The sequence below is a fragment of the Clytia hemisphaerica genome, unplaced genomic scaffold (genome assembly GCF_902728285.1).
Source record: "Clytia hemisphaerica strain Z4C2 unplaced genomic scaffold, Clytia hemisphaerica genome assembly, whole genome shotgun sequence".
NCBI classification, from domain to species: domain Eukaryota; kingdom Metazoa; phylum Cnidaria; class Hydrozoa; order Leptothecata; family Clytiidae; genus Clytia; species Clytia hemisphaerica.
In genome coordinates, this window is record NW_027104548.1 from 548,237 (window position 1) to 569,122 (window position 20,886).

The following is a 20,886-nucleotide window of genomic DNA, read 5'->3' on the forward strand; positions in this document are numbered from 1 at the left end:
GGAATGAATTCTGGAGGAAACGATCGAAGAAGCGCCGTCCGAGACAGGTATTCTTTACAAATATTTTCCCGATCTTTCAGTATGTGATTTTGTATTGTCTTTGTGTCCCCTTAGAACTTTGGGGCAGAGACCTCAAAAATGGACTGATTTGGTTATAGCACGTTCAAAACATCACTCAAACTAGCCTGAAAAAGTCACCCACCTTAGTAGCTTTTCCCGGCTAGATAAATATGAACAACAATCAACCTCCTATCTCTCATGGCATTCTCGGATGAATTTTAGAAATTTTCTAAACTTCTTCCCTAACCTGATTTCGACGATCCCTGAGTAGTAAAACAAGTGAGACGCTTCACTTTTTTCTCCGCAAAATAAAACTATATTGAAAGTGTATAGGTTTATGGTCTCGAAAACGTCGAATGATTTCTATCTATTGTTTGACTTTCGAACTTTGATGTCCTTTTGTCTCTGTCAGTTGTGTTTTTCGTTAAACCCTTAAGAATGGCTGACCTACAACAACCCTGGGAATCGAGACGGAAGGTTATTCAAAATATTTCATGTAATAAGATGTCTCTTGCAAAACTTAAAATAAAAAAGTTATAAAGAGCCAATAACTAATTCAAAACGTGATTAATAGCATCTCATTAAGGTCTATTAGTAGCAATAATGTGAAGTATTAAAAACGATCAAGATACCCAATTTCGTCAGTCATTTTGGCAAACTTGTATTTCAATCAAGCATCTGATGCTTTTTTGGAACATTTATTAAGAAATGCATCTTAATAGAATCCTCATTACGGTTTTTCCTTAAACATGACATTAAACAGTCATTCCAGGGTGCTATAATTGACTAATTATAGGGGCTTAGCAAGCCGCAGTGACGAACATACCGTATATTTCTCTATCTAACGCGATGCATTAATTTTTTTCTCAACGGCATACGCGGGTATAATTAGAGAGGGCGTAATATCTTAACCTTTTGGCGTTCTTGGATTGCGTTGATAAAGCCTGTCTCAATATAATCTGCAGTGGAGACAAAAGCTGTCATTTTCAATAGATTTCGAATTAGATAGTAGTTTTGTGCTCGTTGAAACGATGAAGCCTAGGAATTACAATAAGCCTTCATAGTTAAGGCATTTACCAGCTAAGAAAGGCTGTATAGGTAAAACATGGTTTTCTTACAACAGTATTATCAAAACTAAATCCTGGCTACCAGTGGATACCCCTTAAAACCTACAAAAAATAGAGGTACCCTCTATATGAAAATTTACTCAAATAACTTTTTATAAAATAGCCCTTTTGGTCTTAAATTTTGAACAGTGATTCACTACAAAGTTACTAATGTTACAATTAGATCATTTATACCTAAATATTTTCCAAACTGTACGTTAAAATCAAAATACCCCTTAGAAAACTTACACTATTACACCTTTAAACCTACAGACATTGACTTTTGTCAAAAACGGATTTGAAGGGTCAAAGTTTTTATTGACTTCATTTTTGACGTATGGTACTAATGTTTTTCTATATATCCATCAAATTTGTGACATTTTGGTATGTAATCTGAACATGTTTTGAGAAAGTCGTAATCTCTGGGTCTGAAAAACTTAGGGGAATTTTGATAAAATTTTGAATAACTTTGAATTCTACGTCACTTTGCGATACACGTTTTTTTTTTTTTAAGAAACACACTTTTAAGAAACATGAGGCTCAGAATGCCTAAAAACTAAGAAACATTTAAGAAACATGCTGAGGCTGAGAATGAACTCAAAATGCCGATTTCTTAAGAAACATGGCTGCTTGGTAAACTAGTTTCTTTAAAAAAAAATAATGGAAATTCTCGAAATTAGGTATTTCATGAAAGTACATTTATAAGAGGTTGTAAAAAAGTGAATTAATACAAATTAAATTAAGTTTAGTGGCTAAGAGAGCCCAAAGTGCACCTTTGTAGCTTTTAAGGGAATATACGGTTTTAAGGTGGTACAATCTGAAATAGAGAATTACGTTCCGATCCGATTCTGAAACTTCGATGAAATACCCCCCTCCCTGAAATCAGATAAGCTATCTAAAGCTACCAGGAAGCTTATTAGCATTATGATTTTCCGTTTTTAAGAGATCACTTTTCTTGATGGTCGTTGATAGTAAGAATTTTTCCATTCCTTCTTTAGTAGTATGTAGCACTTCCATCCTCTTTTGGCCAGGGTTAGCATGGCAACGAATTGTGTTTGTTTTGTTACTAAGACTAATGAAAAAAGTGGTGGCCTCTATACCCACGTCCTATCCTCGTTTCTTTACAAATAGATAATCGCACTTCTTCTATTGTCGCACGCCCAATATCATAAGGCACCTTAGTAGTAATTTGCAGAATCGAAACTCTACTAAAGCTCAGCTTCTTTAATTGAGGATAGTCTATATGTCTATGTAATTTCTAAATGTAATGTGGGTGATTTATCCGAAACCCAATTTGAATGAGTGGGATTTGAAAACGCCAATTTCCTTAGTATTGTAAGTAATAGTTGAGGTTTTTCTCCTTTAGCTGGGTTTTATCAAATAATTCAATATCATTTGATTAGCGGTGAAAATTATGAATACTTTCTTAAGGAAATGTCTGATATACAAAATTGAAAGGGCTTTGTTTTACAAAAGTCTTCGTTACCTCCCTCTAGGTATGGTGTGTTTTCTGCTGCGAAGATGTTTAGTTTTCAATTTGTCTGGATCCCAACCGACTGAGACTGATGGTAAAACAACACTTTTACTGTCCTTGATTGTGCGGGTGAAAGTTTGTGGGGCTCTCCAAACTGTTTTAGCATCTTCTAGCATATAAGTCTGTTCGTTTTCATTTGGATAATTGTTAAAAAGTTTTCTTATTACTGGCCCATCTTCATATGAAGATTATAATTCCTCTTTTTGCTCTCTTTTGGTTCATTTCCACTGTTCGCAGGTAAAGGAAAATCATCAAAATAGATTCCCCTCACTTTCAACGTACACTAAATTTTAGAGCTAGAAATCTGAAAAATGAATTAACGGAAAAGAAGGAAAGGAACCAGCAGAAAAGGTATTGGCAAGGATAAGTGTATTTAATTCATTCAAAATTGAACATGGATGTGGTTTTTATCTCAATTTTTCAGGATCTGGTTGTCGTTGTGTGACTGCGTGTGGCTTCATACCAAAATGTCTGCTGGCAAATTCTCACTGAACCGTATTCCGACAAAGAATTTGCAAGAAAAAATGAAGATAAAAAGATAATTGTGTTAAGTGATGTAAGTGATTTTTGTATGCGGGTAAATTGCGAAATTATAAATGCCTTGTGGTAGCTTTTTGCTGGTTCTACCTACCGTCTCTTATCATATCAATGAACTCCATTGCTTTGATTCTACTACCTAAGTGCTGTCTGGTAAGCGATAACAACACCTACTTTTTCTCCGTCAATTCTGGTCAAAATCCATCATAAAATGCTACGTTTTCTTTACCAGAAGACGGTTTTTCCAAATACATTCCCGGCGTCTGAACTTTTTTACAGTATTATTCCAGCGAACGTCAGTTTGAATTTTGAAACTATTGGATGACCCATCAAAGAACTGAAATGTTTCTTAAATGTAATTTATACACGACCGTAGGGTGCGGCGTTAGGGTCAACAGCACGGTAAAATAACAACTATGAAAAGGAAAATATATGTCAAACTTGTGAATGCGGCTAGAATTTGTGTTAAATATCCAAAAAATGACGAATAAACCAACTGCTTAATAAGCTAGCCGATAAATACAGCAAAATTTTAGTTCCTTTGACGCTGCGATGAAAATTCGACAGTCGTATATAGAGGAAGCTCAAAAAAAACTTCGGAAACTCATCACGCACCTGGTAGAAATGAAGACCAATAAGACAGGGGATTCAATGACTCTGATTCATTCGTCCATGGTATACAAAGACAGCAGAAAAGACTTTCATTCAGAGGAAGGTAAAATATCCCCTTTTTAGTCTGGGGTATAAGAGTTGAATTTCGGAATTCCACGGCTAAGTAAAGAAAAGTTCTAATTGAAGAGAATCTTGACTTGATCAATGTTGACTGTTGATTTTTAACTGGAAAAATTCATAACAGAAAAAAGTTTTCTGGTCCCTTGACAGTCTGTGCTACTAACTCGATCGGGAAGATTCTTCCGAAATGAGAAGAACCTTCCCCGAACGGGAAGAACTTTTTTGCCCGTTTGGGAAGATTCTTCCTCTTTGGAAAATTAAAAATTGCCGGAATCTTTTGCGAAGCTGTACGATGACCGGCGAAAGTTTAAACTTTTTGGAGGTGAAAAAGTATCAAATTTTAAGGTTTTTCACCGAAAGAAAAATAAACTTTACCGTAGAAATCTTGTTAAATTGTGAAAAAACTGCGTAAACTTCCCAAACGGGAAGTTCCAACCCGATCGAGTTTTCCTTATTTTCAACTTTTTCCCGCTCCTTCCCGACCTGGAAGTCTGTTTTTAACTCTTACTCATTCATTACGCGTTTGGGTGTCAAGTTAATTTCCCGTTCGGGAAGGTTTTCCCCAGTTCGGAAGAATCTTCCCGATCGAGTTAGTGGCACAGACTGCCTTGAGAGAAACTTCTAAACTATTTACCTCTGTTGAACTTTCCATAATTCGAATGATTATTAATTTTCCTTAATTCTTGAGTTATAAAGTCTTTAAAGTTAGATTGAATTAATAAAAGGTGAAGAGCTTCTCTGGTGAAATGGATCCGCCCTGTTACGCCCTGTTACATCCGATGAGTGTAAGAACACCTACTCGCCCCTAAAAATGCCTAAGCTAAAGATTACTATTTATGGATTTCTTGTCTTTATTAACCCCGAACTTTCCCATTACAGGAAGAAAGTACTGAACAGTAATTAATTATCTTTTGTGTTTTCTTTATTTAGGATTCGGTTCAAAAGGTGGGTTCATGTAATAATCCATGCGGTAAGTAATGTGATAAAAAGACAGCTTTATTATTTCTATACTGTCGTCATAGCAACAAACCTTGAACAGGTGATATAGGAATTTTGACGTGTCCGGCAAAAAGTTGGTTACATTGCGAAATTCAATTTTGCCCGGTGACAGGACTAGATTAAAGGCACTAAAAGGGAAGCATTTTTTGTATTCATTTCAACATTTTCTGTTATTTTTAGTCTATGTTTTCCCGTCTGGATGGAACAAGTCGATTCATGCAAAATGTACTTTGATGACACCGTAATTTTTGCCGAATGGTTAATGCACAAGCTGGAGTAAGGATATCCTAGATCGTTTTTATCGTATTAGCCCCTTAGTGAAAGAAGTGTTCTCTCTTAACAATTCAAAGCTAAACAACGCAAAAGAAAGGAAAAAATATAGCAGTTTCAAAGGTGAAAAGGTCGTTTTAGAGTTTTTAATGATTTTTGGAGAAAACTTTCCAGAAATTTCTAGCAATGTCTAATTTTAAAGAACAGAAGGCCGATAATTGCACTCCAATTGAGAGAGCACGTCATTGTTCTTCTAAACGTACGCCAGAAAGCCAATTACTCTGGCTGTTTAGACGTCATTTTTTGAAGAACTTTCCCAAAAGCTTGTTCCGCTAGACAGTAAGTCTACAGTCGTATCAACCTGAGGCTTTTTACCGCCGAAACACACCCTTCAATCAAAGCAAGGATTTTTTTGCTGTTGAACTCATCTTGAGATTACGTCACTTAGATCCGTTGTATTGATTTCACGTCAGAAAAAAGCCCACTCACCAGGCTCAATATCATTGAAATCCATGGATTTTATCTTTAAGCGGTCATTCTTATCAACTTCTTTTGATGTTGGGCTTGTACTTTAGGTCCTTTTGATCTTACCGGAAGCACCCTTTTTGCTTAGTGACGTTTTGTTTTTCCGGTTTGCTCTCCCAAGTTTGACGTACGGAAAAGATTCTTTGGAAATGAAAACGTAAAACTTTGTTTTGAACTTCATACTACTACATTGTTCCAGTGACAATATTTCCTATAGAATATGTCAACTCTCTCTAATTCTTACCTCTATTATTCGAATCTTTCTGTAAATCGAACTCAAAAGATTGATCCTGTAAAGTTGTTGAAAATACTCTCCGTTACCCGAATCGTTCTATAATTCGAAGAAAGTTCTTCGGTTCCTTGAAGATCGGATTATAGAGAGTCAACTGTATTTGCATACAAGAGTCCTTGAGTCTTCAAAAGTCGATGGTCTAGAAAATGATTTTAACATGATCGAGTATAGAGATAACATATAAAAATGGCTATTAAAATTGAACGCTGAATAACGATGAATAACTCTAAATAGCAGCCTTTATTTCTATGGGGAAGCTATTTAACTACATTAGGGAGATGATAATTTTGTGCTCAGTACACATATTGCAAAATCTTCCTTGCACGTGTCAAAAATTTATGCTAATGACTACGATTTTCATTTTTTTACGCGCTTCCTTACAATCTAAAACAAATCAGCGAATGCTTATCGGTATGAGTGATTTTTTTATCGACTCGGTCATCGTTTTTCATTCGTCGTCTTCAGAATTGATGCTGAATAGCTATTTTTAGCTTTAAAGTCTTATACTTTGACAGCATGTTTCACACCTGCAGAATAAAAAAACGGTTTAACCATAATAAAAATGACCCTGTTCAGGGCCCACGCAGGCGGGAGGCCCTGCCCTGCCCTCCCCCACTTTTTTGCAAAGTAAGCAAACTATGGTTGCGCCTCCTTAGACTCTATATTCATTACCCCGCACTTTCAAATTCAAAGCGTGGGCCCTGCTGTCAAAGAAGTCCACCTGTCGCCCTGTTCGAAGCAGGGTAGGCTATAGTGGTTTTGTTAGAAAATAGACAACTATTTATTGTGAAGTTATTCATTCTACTCCGTTTCGTTGTACCTGCACGATTAGAAAGAGATCTTTTTTGCTTTCATAAAAGAATAGATGGGTAAAATCCAGGCTCCAATCTCACGTACTTAATCGTTGATTTTAGCATAGTAAAAAACGATCACGTATACTGATTTTATTTATTCGGTGGATGATTATACTTGCATTTGATAACTTTTGGAAGCGCTCAAAGTCGAAAAATGCCCTTAATTGAACACAGTCCATTTCTTAATCATCATCTCTCTAAATGGAATTCCAAGTTCTTGTCACGAATGAAGAATTTGAAATGCTCTTGCATTATTGCACAATATTAGGAAAATCGTTCTATACTTAGATTCGTTATGAGATGATACCTTATCGTTTAGGTAATATTTACCGCCATATTAGCCATATTAGGATGTCTCTGTTTTGCGTCCAACAGGTCCAAATTTCGTCCTTTGTGGTCAAAAATTGTATTTCAGGATCCAATTTTCGTCGAAATGTTGTCTGACAAGGTCGAGAAAACTTTTTCTTAAAATTGATTTTTGACAAGGCTCATTTTTTAGAACTCAAGTGAATTTTCCCAATTAAGTTTGGAGCCCCGAAGGTGGCATCTTCAACCTTTCTCAAGCAAGAAAAAGTGAAGCGTTAAGTTGTTGCCCTGCATTTAGAAATTTTGTTTGAAAAACACACGGCTCACGTGTTTTGACAATGGGAAATAAATGGCTTCTTGAACGGAATGTGGAACCTCCCTTTCAGGAACTGTTTTTAAAAAATGTTGCATTATTCTAATTTTCCGAGCCATTAAAATGTTGAATTACTATTAATTCCCGGTCGTGTTAGCAGCCCCTTAGCAAAAATATCATTCTATTTGTGCCAAAATTGTTAGTTTCTGGAAAACAGCGTAACTTATCTTTTCTAATCAACTTTTATTCCAAATAATGATATGACATCTTCTACCCATTCCATCAAAGATTCAAAGGCACTTCACTTCTCTTCATTTGCCAGTCTTAATAGTGGGCCCAGGAACATGCTTCCTTTCTCATGAAAGTTTAGTGTATTGTTAAAGATTATTTTGTTACTTTAAGCTGTGTTAAAGGTTTAAGAAGGAACCTTCTAAAAGGAATAACTGGATGATTTGAGATGAGCCAAAAATTCCGATTTTGTTTAGATATTCAAAGCTATAACTTTTAGACTTAGCAAGAAACAATATTTAAAGTTGTCGAGTTTGGAATAAAATATTAGGCATAATATTGCTACTCTTCTGTGCTTAATTGTAGGTGGTTGGTACTCTGGGAGAAAAACCATAAAATTGGGGAGAGGGGGTCAATATTAGTGATTTTGGGGTGATATTCGAAAAAAAACCTAGTAAAATGAAGGTTTTGGCATATTTCAGGAAAATCTCATAAATAAAATGACCCCCCTCATTATAAAATGCTATTGGGGTGTTTTTTTCCGAAGAATTGCAAAGTTAACCACCCCCCCCCTACAATTATAATCACAGGAGAGTAAGAGGCTTTGCTCAGGGATAGGAATCTTTAAGCCAGATATCTTAACCCATTTAATTATACCTTTAACCTTTAAAATTGAAAAGAATCTATGTATGGCATGACTTAATTCTTTGGGCCACGTATAAAGAGACGTGGGTGTACATTAGTATGGTTAACAAGCTATCTGCGTGCACAAATTTTGAATCGTTTGCAAATACTTATGGGCTGTGTAATCGATAACTTAGCTGTTTAATGATGTCTGCTAACGTTTCAATCATTGCTGATTTAATGAGGAAAAAATACCTTTTTGAATTTAATGGATTTGGCTTGAAATCAAATGACTATGTATTTCAGCTAAAATAGTTCGCTAATTTGTCAAAAAGAAATAATCTAATAACCTTGTAAATATCATTGAGGGTAGAAAGTCCATAATCAAACTTCCCTAAAACCTTGCCTGGAGATGTTTGGGATTCTAACATAGTCTTTTGCAGGAAAAGTCTAACTAAAACTAATGACTAATTTTTGTAAAATTTTTAACAACTCTTCATCATTCGATTGTTATGTTTAAAAGTGAAATCGATCGATCGGCTATTCGATGACATCATCATGAACACACGTCATCGAGCATTTCAAATTGCTTAATTCCAAATTATTATACCATGAAATCTACGGATTAATGATATTATAGATGCCAAAGTGTAATTGGAATGCAGGAATGTTAGAACGCTTATTTATATTGGTATCATCTGATATGTAGTCCGTTTTCTACCCTCAATGAGAAATTACCGAATCAACCTACTTAATACAACCAAAATCAAAGTTTCTCACTTTAAGACCTTTTTTACAATAACTAGTGCTCCTATCACCCTTGCACCTGTAACCACATGCTTACGTTTTGGAATCAACCGCGAAAATCTATGCCGAGAAAACTGAGTTCAAGGGAAGTTTTTTTTAAACTTTTTGTTAATTTACATTGAATGCGTCTGATTCTCAAAAATAGTTTTGTTTTTAAAGAAAATAACTTTTTTGCTACATTAGAACACCTAGAAACTCTTGAAAAGGAACAGTACAGACCTCTCATCATGGTATGCTCTTTCGTCTGTCTTCTTTTACAAGTGTTCGAAGATTTTGGTTGACTTTTTTGACAGAGAAGTTAGTTTATTTTGTGAGTAATATAAAGACCACTGAGGTTTCTTTCACTATAAACCTCTTACTAAACCGAACCCATTTTTGAGTTGAAATCATAGAATTTCGAAAGAATGTTGTCAAACAATAAATCGCAAAGCGAAAAGTCTGATCAACAGTCAATTCTGCCTCCTTACACAGTAAATGATAAACGAATTCAAAAAATATACTTTTCAAAAAGCCTATTTTTGTTCGTTCTCTCACTCCGACCCTACCCTACCGCATTGTGATATGATAATATGATGATTGTTATGGGGTAATATTAGTTTGTATAAACTAACTATAAATTATCATTAAAACTATAAGTTAATGCCATTCAGTATGTGATACTGTCATACCCATTGACTTCCCGAAGGGCTAGACTCGAGACTCCTAGATGGGAAATGAAGCCACTTTGCTTCCCATCCAGAACGCCTGCGCGTGGTTTTTACACAAACGCCGGATTGAAAGTAAAATCTATCGCTAGATTTCAGGAAATGCAGTCCTCAAAAACAAAGGAACCACTATAGATACAATCCGTCGTCATCATTGCGGCGCGTAATAAGTGGCTTCACTTTTTCTTGCCTGTGAAAGGTTAGAGATTCTACTCTAGCCCTTCGGGTTTCAAACTCAATGGTCATTCCCTACTCTCTTTTAAATTCAGTTTTCTAACTTGCTAGACGCTACCGTACAAATTTCTGTTTATCTTTACTTCTCTTCTTTCATTAAAATTCCATGTTTAGACTAGACTTATTACGTAATAATTTCCGTGAGCTGAAACGCTGATTCGTGTGATCTTTCATGGATAGGTATAGGTCAGTAGACTAGGGCATGCAAACGTCGCGTCACGCAAGTCTCGTCTCACTATGGTTTAGAGTGAAAAGTTTTAGAGACATCACGGATGCTTTGTTGACTCTAAATACAAGAAAAACATTCTATTTTAGGCAGCAATAATTGCGAGCAGTTTGCAAACTGGTGTTGTTTGAAACAAATTGCTTAATTGAAAATTGACTGATTTAAAATCATTGATTTTAAAGCACTAAGGGCTAGAGCGAAACCTCTGACTTTTCTCAAGCAAGATAGGCATAAGTGGCTTCATTCCCCATACATGAGTTTTCTCTGTAGCCCCTTCGGAGCCTTAAACTCAATGGATTGGATAGCCCGCTTCTTTAAAACTTTAGCGTGGCAATCCACCATCAGAATTATTGAATAAACTTTGATAAAACTCGAGGTAGTGGAAATCCTATGAAAGTAGGCTTGTCGTCGACTGTCGAAGAGACGGGCGTGATCATTCGCTAGAATTCTACATTCGGTAGAAACATTTTGTATTTTGCTTGTTAATTTGTAACTTCAATGATGTCATTCACAATTGACTAAATTTTAGACTTATCGACGAAATGCTGTTCAAAGTCTAATCGTCAAAGTTTAATAACAGTTAAACGCTCCTCTATTTCGAGACAGCACGGGATAATAACTGAGGTCCCTTTTTCAAACCTTCGTGACCATAAGGCTGATACTCCCTAATCCATTTAGTAGGAGGAGTGTTTATACTAAAAGGAAATGATCTTTACTTATGTAGGTGGGAAGCATTTTCTCCTTAAAGTAAACATTTAAAAGGGTTCCATTTTTGACTCGCGTGCCACTGGTAAGGAGCACGCATTTGTGTAAGCATAGATTTGCTTAATTAATAAGAGATACTGATAAGATACAATCTATTTGAGCGAAGTCCACAAGAGTCAAATCCGAAACAGAATACCTTTTCTGATGACACTGCACTTTGCTCCAAAAGGGTGTAGCGTTTTTTTTTGTTCCACTGGAATTCCAGAGCTTCATTGAAATTTTGTCGTCGCCAATTTAGGTGGTCTGATACATGCATTCATTTTTGTGAAGAAAATCATTGTTTGTCTGGGCACTTCATAGAAGGGGATTATAATATTTTAGGCTAAGGTTGTTGTAGCTATCAAGTGAAATAGAATTAAGAAGGAGAGTCACTTAGCATGTTTATTTTATTGACGGCTTCATATCTTGGCTCGCCCCGTGGATTATTTCAATCAAAACCCATTTAAGTAGTTATTGTATTTGGTCGAACAACAAAATTTCAGAATGGAACACATCAAGTTTAACATTCACGAGAAAAAAAGCAAAATATCTCTCCGATTTCTCAAAGACAGAGTCCTCAGTCTGTTGAGATTTCTCTTTCCAGTAGGGATGATATCTCAGAAAACAAGTGCAGACTTTCAAGATTTTGTGTCTTTCCCGCCATCATTTTCCATTTTACCACCATTGGTCATTAATTAGTTTAACCATCATTCTATAATTAAAGAGAAACTTAACTTGCGATTGAAATCACTTCTGTATATCAACGCCCACTCGATAAACAGTTTGAAGACTTCGAAGAGGATACTTTCGACATCAGACATGCTCGTGTGAAGTTGTCTATAAAGCAGATAAAACTGTCAACTCCTTCTTGTTTGTGAGAGGAGGAGAGGGTAAAGTGAGAGCTGCTTTCCGAGTCGCAATCGGATACTATGTAAGGTCTGGGGATGTTTGGAGGGAAAATCCTGATTTTATTTTTAACTTTAATCCAACAAACAATTCTTAAGATATTTTTTCCCTTTCGTCAGGTCGTTCAAGGTCACAAAATAAAATTCACTAGAATACGGATTGTTTAATTGAACATTTGAATGCACTTATTTCAATTTTTCAAGTTCTCAAGTAATTTCTTAAGAGCTCGTAGTGTATTTTGAGATCGAGGCCCTCGTATTTATACCACGTACACTTTTTTGCTTTTTTCTATCAAGCATCTTAGATTCAATTTAGTCTGTATTTTTTGGACTTCAGTTTAACAATCATAATGTTAAAATCTTTAAAACATTTTTAAAGATTTAGCCAAAATTCTCCTCTACAAATTTTATTAGTAATTGCATATAATTCGTTGAAGAGAGAGCTACCTTACCAGACAGTCTATTTTTTGTTGGGTCTCAGACTAAAATAATAAGGGTGGGAGAGATGAGACAGTTAGATAAGGCAAATATTTTTACCACTGCTTTCTAAAATTAGTTGCCAAACAAGTTTTATGGTTATATTCAAGTTATTTTACTAAACGATTCCTATCTCTTGATTTTTCTATTGTAAGTGGTCTAGATAGAAAGCCCTTTTTCCAGTCTTTTGGATTTATTTGCATTTCGCAACGTATTTTGTAGCTGCTGGTAGAAAAACAAACCACACCAGCTGCTTCAATCCTAAACCAAAATTTGTCTAATTTCCTTATTTGCTTTTAAGGATGGTAAATTTGAATTTCGAAATCTATTTTACTCAAGAAATTGATAAAAATCTAGTATAAAAAGCCTGTAGATTCGTATTTTTAGTATACTAAAAATCTACTTCATTTACAGGAGAGGGGAAACACTTATACCAGCATTGTTGGTAAGCATCAGCTGAAAAACAAGACACGCCCACTTTCGCCAAGACTTCTGGATGCACTATTAAAACCGTCCCTCAATTTTTGACAAAGGATTCATTGTGCCAATCTGATGGTGACTGACAAGTAGTAATTTGAAGGGAATTTTGAGTGCTGGCAACATTTGGTGAAGTACCCACTTTAAACTCTCCCATCGCACCTCGTTTTATTATATACTTTCAAAACAAAACGACGAAAAGATTTACGAAACAAAACTTGGAACGTTTTCTGGTACCTTGCAATATTTATTGAATCACTCATCGCTGGTGATCCAACCAACCCTTACTAGAAAAGACACAGTAAAAATTACAAGGTAAGAATTTTTAGAATAACAGTTGACACTATCTATTGATATTACGTTCTATTCGATACGCTCCACTTTTCGATGAAAATTCAATGTCCCCTGAAAATCGAATTATAGAGTGTCAACTGTATGTACTGTAATTTTACTAAGTCCCTAACTTCACTTAATAACGATATGAAGATCAAAGATATAATGATCAACTATGTGTAATTTTCACAATCACAGTCACGGCCATCATGATAAAACTCATCCACCTGAATCTTCTTTCTCTTGCATAACTATTGCATTAAAACATTGCTCTTCACATTTCCTACCAGCCAATTTTTCATCATTGGCGTCGCTCATACATAACAAATTGCACCAGAAACGTGGGAGTTTTGTTGTGTTGGCAACCCTTTCGGACATTCTTCATTCACTTTTCCGCCCGTTCTTCTCATGGCGTTCCATTGTTCTTCCCTTGATTCTTTCTTCTAGTGGTTGTCCTTTTGTTGTAAAGGTGTTGTTCATACTTTATAATACCTCATACAAGCGCCAATTCGGATAGGCATCAAGGAAGCTTGACTCAAGGCGTTGGAAGCTCTCATGTGTTTATTTGTGATATTGCAACACGAGCTCTTTTTCATCGAAATTGAGTACGAGACAAAATATGAAGCTGCAGCAATCAGGGAGAAATCAAATTGCAAATCAATAATGAATGTTTAGCATAAATTTTGAAATCGTTTGAAAAATAAACAATTTACAGGCCTTCCTGTTTCAAAACCTCAAAACATTTGAAACAAAGCAGCTAAAAAATGTCATGAGAATACACGTCAAAGGCGTAAGTATGGTTGGAAAAGGGTTTGAATTGGTCACGCCGTGTCATGCATTCCTTTGTACGTCGTTGTCAGTATTTCATCGCAATATTTCGACATTCTTTCAAATTTGTATACAATCAGAAGCTTAAAACCAAGAAAATTATTCCCCAATTACAGTAGGGTGCGTTTCCTGGAGCATATTTTAATACCACACCAAAATAATTAATATGACTAATATTTAAAAGTGGACAATCAGTTGGAGTAATTAACCAAACTTTCGAAGAATGTCATACAAGTGATTAAGTTGGATTTGCAGGCTTTTAATGTCTCGTTTCAATCTGTACAGGTGAAATGTATCTTTTTAATTCTGTCTAGATCAGAACTTTTGGAAAGAAACCTTGAATCTATGTGTTTTTAAGTAACCAGTTTCATTGTCCTATGCCATTTCTTTAACACCAAGTTATTAGATCAAGATCAAACGTTACTGTATCGATACAAAATTAAAATACTATTGGGTTGGAAGTGCCACATTTTGAAACTAATCAAGATATATTACCCCCTCGATTAGTTTTTTAACACTATGCGAGCATTGTCTAAAGTCTACTGCATTTTAATTTTTGGCTTCCTGAAATTTGAGGTCTTTTCAGATGGAATGGTTAAAAAGTCCTAAATTTAGTCCTAGAACCTTGAAAATTTTGAATGAATTTTAAATTTGCATAAGAATCAATCGCATAATTTTTTATCAATTCTTTCTGATAATTGTATGATTAATAATTTTTCTATTTTGATTGAGCAATGAATTGTGGAATCTTCTGACGTGCTTGACCAGGATAAAAGGGAGGTTCTCCGTGACTTTTATACCAATTGCAATCGATCAGATTTATTTGTGAAATTTTGCCAAATTGATGTAATTTTAGCGAAATTGTGAAATCAACGATCTAATTGATGGTCGGTACCAACTTGGAGCATTTCTAGATGGAAATTAATTGATTGATAAAATGTATTATCTCGCAAAAATGTTTTTTGTGAATTTTGATGTAAATATGATATAACTCCTAAGATATTGGCACCTGAAATGATCTGAAATAATAATTAATGTCAAAAAAGGTAGGCGGAGTAATTCATTAAAACAAAAAAATATATTTTTGCTGGCCATTAACGTTAAATGTGAATAAATTTGACTACTGGATATTTGGAGGCGTAAGAGAAACTCTTCCTAATATTTCTTTTTGGTTTGTTTTGGTTTTGACGTTTGAGGTCTTTGATTTTGTCCGGATGAAAAAGTTGAATGTTTTGATTGTTTATTCGGGTTCATACACATACCTCTTTGGAAATCATATCTTGTGTGTGATATGATGGAATACATCCTGTTATTAATACTAACTACAAGTTTTCTTTTCAAGTGTTTTCTTTCTTATCTTCTGTAAGCCAAACGTACAGGAAAAAGGTTGGCGCTACAGTTTTTTTTTTGTTTGAAAACTAATAATGGATGGCGTGACATGTTACAGTGGTTATCAGCCTCCATTCAAAGGAAGTTAAGGCGGTATGATATTGCTACTATGATGTTAGCTTAGTGGTAGACTTCATCAGTTGCTCGTACTTTTGATTGATTGACGATTGATTCAAAAATCAAAAATAATTTGGCACAGCTGAGTAAAACTTTGTTTACTAGAGGTTTTCCATCAGCTTTATGATTTCAAAAGTCAAATAAAATAAAAATCTAAATTTAAAATGTTATTTATTGTTCTAGTTGTACCGTCAGAGAAACTCAAATAAGTCCTAAATTCAAACGGCCAACGGCCGTTTAGAACAACTTCACTGCTGACTAGTTGGTACTCCTTACAGAGTCTTCGTGAGAAAGAATATGACAAAATATTTACATTGTTGAAGTTTAGTGTTATTTTAACGAATTCATGATGGCCGCTCTAAAAATTCCACAGTTTCCGGTGAAAATCAAATTACGCCGTACTGCAACCCAGTACACATGACACATACCCAATCAGTATGAAGTTCCTCTTAGCCAATTGAATTACATTATTCCTCTGCAATGTATGTCTCTCTCATTTTTATCTCGACCAAGACCTTTTTCTGAATTGACTTACATATTCTCTACAGTATTCCCAATAATACAATATCAACATATTTTCTTGGCACGCCAATCGTAACATGTATAAGGATACACGTGACTACCGCTCCTCCTACATAATGACCATCATAGTTACTCCCTATGCAGCAGCCATCTTTATGGTGTTAATAAAAGAGCTAAATTTATACCAAATTTTCTGTGTCTGATGTGAAAAAAATTATGATTGTAATTACTCTGTTGTTTTTGAAGTAATTTCTAATCAGCGCATAATACAAATGATGGTAATTGCAAATAATGTCAAACAAATAACATCTTTTCTTCATTTACATTGTTAATGGCAAATTTGAAATATCTATCGGGTATCTGCCATAAAATTCCTCCAATATTTTACCCCGTCTTTCAAATTCAAATTCGGTCTAGGTTAAACCTATTCGGAAATACTAAACGAATTTGCATGTATTCGTAGATTGGATATCTACGTAACATAATAACCTAACTTACTTTAAACTCTGCAAAAAAAAAGATAGCATTATTATTCTAATAGTTACCACTGTGAAGCTCCAATATGTTAGTATTTTTCTCTGTCAGATAACCTTGATGATTTATTAACAAAAACTCCTTTGAACTGTGCATCTATATACCGGATAAAACTATACCATAACCGAGTGATTTTAAATGAATTAAAAACCCCTGAGAGAGCGATTATTTTAAATGATGTATTTATAGGGAAATAAATTCTGTGGTATGCGATGTGAATGGGGTAGTAAAACTCATTATATTTTGTCTTGTTCAGCATGAATTAAATGCCATGAATTCTTGTCGGTGTACAATTTGTCGATTTCTTTCTTTAAACTACACCGATTTGCTAGTTTGTTTTTAATGAAATGTTAGAAAAAAAGTCGTCGAAGCATAATTTCTATTAGAAGTTCACATGACATTGACCTTGAATCTCTTGAAAATCGCATAAAATTTTAGTTTCGATTTGTTGTTTTTGCTCAATTTTCTAACTCCTCATAAAATCTCTCACTTTTGTCACCTCTCACTCTCAAGCAGAATAGACATCACAAAATTGCGCAAGACCTACCCTAAGACTATTTATCAAATACCATACCAATTAAACAATACGTCATTATTTATTCGGCAGTTGCTAGATAAACAGCTACCTTTTTTTTCTTTTGATTTCGATTCCTATACATAATCCGATTTGGGGATAATTCGACCCACGTGAGATTTCACGGGGTTAAATCCCCTTTAGTATTAATTACAAAAAAGTTAACGGTCTCAACTCTCACGGAGACTTTGCCAGATCCGGATCTGCTGAATAATAGTTTGAATTTCTAACGGAGAGTGCTGATTCTATATAAGGAATATGATATGTAGCGACACTCTCCTTCATAGATTTTAAAGACAGCTGAGAAAGATATAATTATGAGTTTGAGCGGAACGGCAGAGCACTATCAATTTATTTGATTTATCAACCTACCTACTGATCAACGACAAAAAATAGTCAAATTTGTTTTATGTTAAAGAAAAGAATCAAGCGAGTGAGCAGGCTATATTAAAAGTATGCGATTTTAAAAATAGCTCGTCTTTTCATTACAACAGTACATTGTTATCCGAGAGAAGAGGACAACGTCTGTCAACGTCACTATCTATTTAATTAAAGAGGATGCACATTAAAGGTCAATTGTCATTCTTTTCTTGTTATTGTCTTGCATTTAAACAAACCTTTTGTTCTCGCCTCCAACATACTTGTATAAATAGGCAAGAGTGTATACATCTCATAGCATTATTCAATAGTCTACCACTGAGACATCACAACTTACAAAAAAGAATCGACTGATTAAGATCGAGTCTTACTTAGTACACTACAGTTACGTTATAAAATCATCAACATTTTTACACAATAGTTATGGCTTGTTCAACAATCTACACTTTACTCATGGTCACTGTCATCTACGGATGTATTGTCGAATCACGACCACAGAATTTTGATTTGCTTAACACAGCCGCTGGAAATAAAAATCAAGAATGGAAAAATCATAAATCGTACGCATTCAAATGGGAAGGTAAGAAAAAGTTTCATTAAAACTCTCGTTTGATCATTGTAAAGCTTCTAAACTGTTAATAACAATCTAAGAGCACATGTTTTCGTAATAAGCCTTCCTTGGTCTGAAATTCTCAATTCATTATTCGGAATTTATTGTAATTTACCTTTCATTGTATTGACCTGTTTTCTTAATCAATCTTTCTTTTTTTTTACAGGAGCCTTCTCTTTGGGAGCACCCGAACATTCAAAATGCCCAATGGTCATGCAACCAGAACATGGCCGCTTTGTGTGCAGCGAAGGGACACTTTTGGAACGCAATATGTGTTTAGTTGAATGTCAAATCGGTTTCGAGCAAGACCAACCACCAGTTGTTTACATCTGTGAAAATGGAAAATGGTTTGATTTGAAACTCAACAATATTGATACACCAGAGCCTCGTTGCGTCCCAAAACCAACACAAGTTGGACATTTCCCTGAGTAAATTTCTTGAGTCGGAGGAATTCAAGAGCTTAAAGGAGGCGGAAAAGTGTTAACAATTTTCAAAAGCAACAAGATTTTTTGAAATGATGCGCCGTCATCTAGTTTCCGGAGAACTGGAACCGACTCTCTCGCTCGCCTCTCGACCGATGAGTGATAAGATGGAATTTTAAGTACTTTATTGAAATTTCTATCAAACAATAGAGGAGATACTTAAGTGATGCTCCTTGAAAAATGACTTCGAATGTCTATATGTGTTTACTTGGTTGGTTTTTACATGCCACCTACTTGGAGTGATCGCTATCACCACCAGAAAAATAATACAAAGATTTTAATTTTCAATTTGCTGATGATGCGCTGGTTTGAGACCAGTTATTTTGTTTTGCAGTCACAAAAGAAAACTACAATGACATCAATGTATATAAAATGACAAACTTTTATAGAAGATTATTAAAAACATAAATCCTAGTTAAGCTGGCTTGACCCTATCAATCGGGTTTTCCGAATATCATTTTTTTTGTGAATATGTATGATAGAGAGAGTATATATTATCTAAAAACAAAATATTATAAATATTTATTTATTTATTATTTCAATTATTATGAAAAAGAAATTTAACTGAAATATCAAATTTATTAAAGATGAAATTCTGTTTTAAAGATTTAGTTTATAGGAATTAATTTAGCAAAGATACAAAAATAATTCAAATCAAATTAAATCAAAATTTTGACATTTTTCTGTCTTTGATCTCGATCTTATTCGCCTTACTAATGTCTCTTCCAGAAATATTTTTGATGATTTTATCAGTTGCGTATTTTATTTATATCAATGTGCCTGTCCTTTATCCAATCAGAATTTAATCGGAGTATAAAAAGGGTATTTCATCTAGGGTTTATCCTGATATATGTCACATTCTCAGCATAAAATCCATATCAAAAAGTCATCTCGCCTTGTCTGCAATCTGCAGTGGTTTATTCTCATCAAACAAGTTTATACTCTATCCAATAATACGGGCAATGTCTCAGAAAAGTATTTCGGTACCTGTATGGAATAACTGCATTTCATAGGGAAGATTTTTTTTAACCATCGCAGGTCCCTATTTTCTAAGATTCGGGTGGTCTAATGTGGGTGTTGTTCATTATAATGCAAAAACACTGCTTTGAGAAACACTTTTCACAAATGCTCTCTATTACTAGGTTGCAAAAGAAATGACACACCAGCGCAAAGGAATACTATTGACCTATTGTTCATCAAAATTATATTTGTTTTTTGAAGAAAGCGGACGGACGGCGAAAAAACGGCATCAGGAATTTCGTAAATTTCTATAGATTCTATTCTTCTTCATTTTGCTTAATTATATTAGAACAGAAATGTAACATGATTTCTTTTTTGTGACGTAAGTATTTGCCGCTCCTCTAACTGACATGAACTATTCAATTCGCCTCTATTATCTGTTTAGATATTACGGCGATCATTTCTTTTGATTTCATGTTTCCTTCTTTCTCAGGGAAGCTCAACTAAAGTAAGATATTTACAGAAAGAATGACAAAAGGGGTATATTTATAAGCTAAAAATAAATTCCGTAGACTCGGATGTAAAAAATTTCGAAAAATATCCACTGATCGTAGTCAAAGATTAAAAATGAAACCCTCTACGGTAAAACCGTTAATCAACGGATACTCTAAGTCAAAAAGGCGAACTTCTCTGATTAGCGGGCACTAACTTGCTTCCCCGATTTGTGCTACATGTATATAAACATTCTAAAAGAAAGATAATTCGTTTTCTTGGTAGACGGTTAAAAGATGACCATCTTTCAAGTCAAGACACAGTCAATAAATAAAGAGTCAACTGTGATTTCTTATATAATAACCTTTCAATCACGTTTTCTGACCTTCACTAACCCAAAATAAAAATTATGTGAATCCATAAGCGGGGAAGACATCATCCATTAGAAGGTTCTCAATGCAGAATTACTAAAAAATGTATAATATATCTTCCTATTGAAAGAAAAAAGATTGTCAAAAAATGTTGTGTAGGTGTATGTTATCGTATAGTCCAGCCCTCTTTCACCGGTCTTCATTAGCATGCCACTATATGGTCTGTTGTATTTAATTCACACGCTTTCGACGCCGATATTACTGTACAGAAAGCAATCAAATTATATAGTACATCCCAAATATGGTGACTTAAGCGGATGCTACCTTTTATAACTTGTTTAG

At 34.7% G+C, this 20,886-nt stretch overlaps 1 protein-coding gene across 2 annotated transcripts; it reads left to right on the plus strand.

Moving 5' to 3' along the window:
* The first annotated feature begins 4,920 nt into the window (after positions 1–4,920).
* LOC136822731 (uncharacterized) lies at positions 4,921–19,374 on the plus strand. Of its 2 annotated transcripts, XM_067079012.1 has the most exons (6): positions 4,921–4,939; positions 5,149–5,244; positions 12,892–13,269; positions 17,746–17,822; positions 18,051–18,209; positions 18,406–19,374. In XM_067079012.1, the coding sequence occupies exons 4-6, from the start codon at positions 17,810–17,812 to the stop codon at positions 18,669–18,671; spliced, it is 438 nt and encodes a 145-aa protein (XP_066935113.1). In that variant the 5' UTR covers positions 4,921–4,939; positions 5,149–5,244; positions 12,892–13,269; positions 17,746–17,809; the 3' UTR covers positions 18,672–19,374. The 2 variants fall into 2 exon arrangements, with proteins under 2 accessions (XP_066935113.1, XP_066935114.1); XM_067079013.1 differs by lacking the exon at positions 17,746–17,822 and having other exon boundaries at positions 4,922–4,939.
* The last annotated feature ends 1,512 nt before the right edge of the window (positions 19,375–20,886 follow it).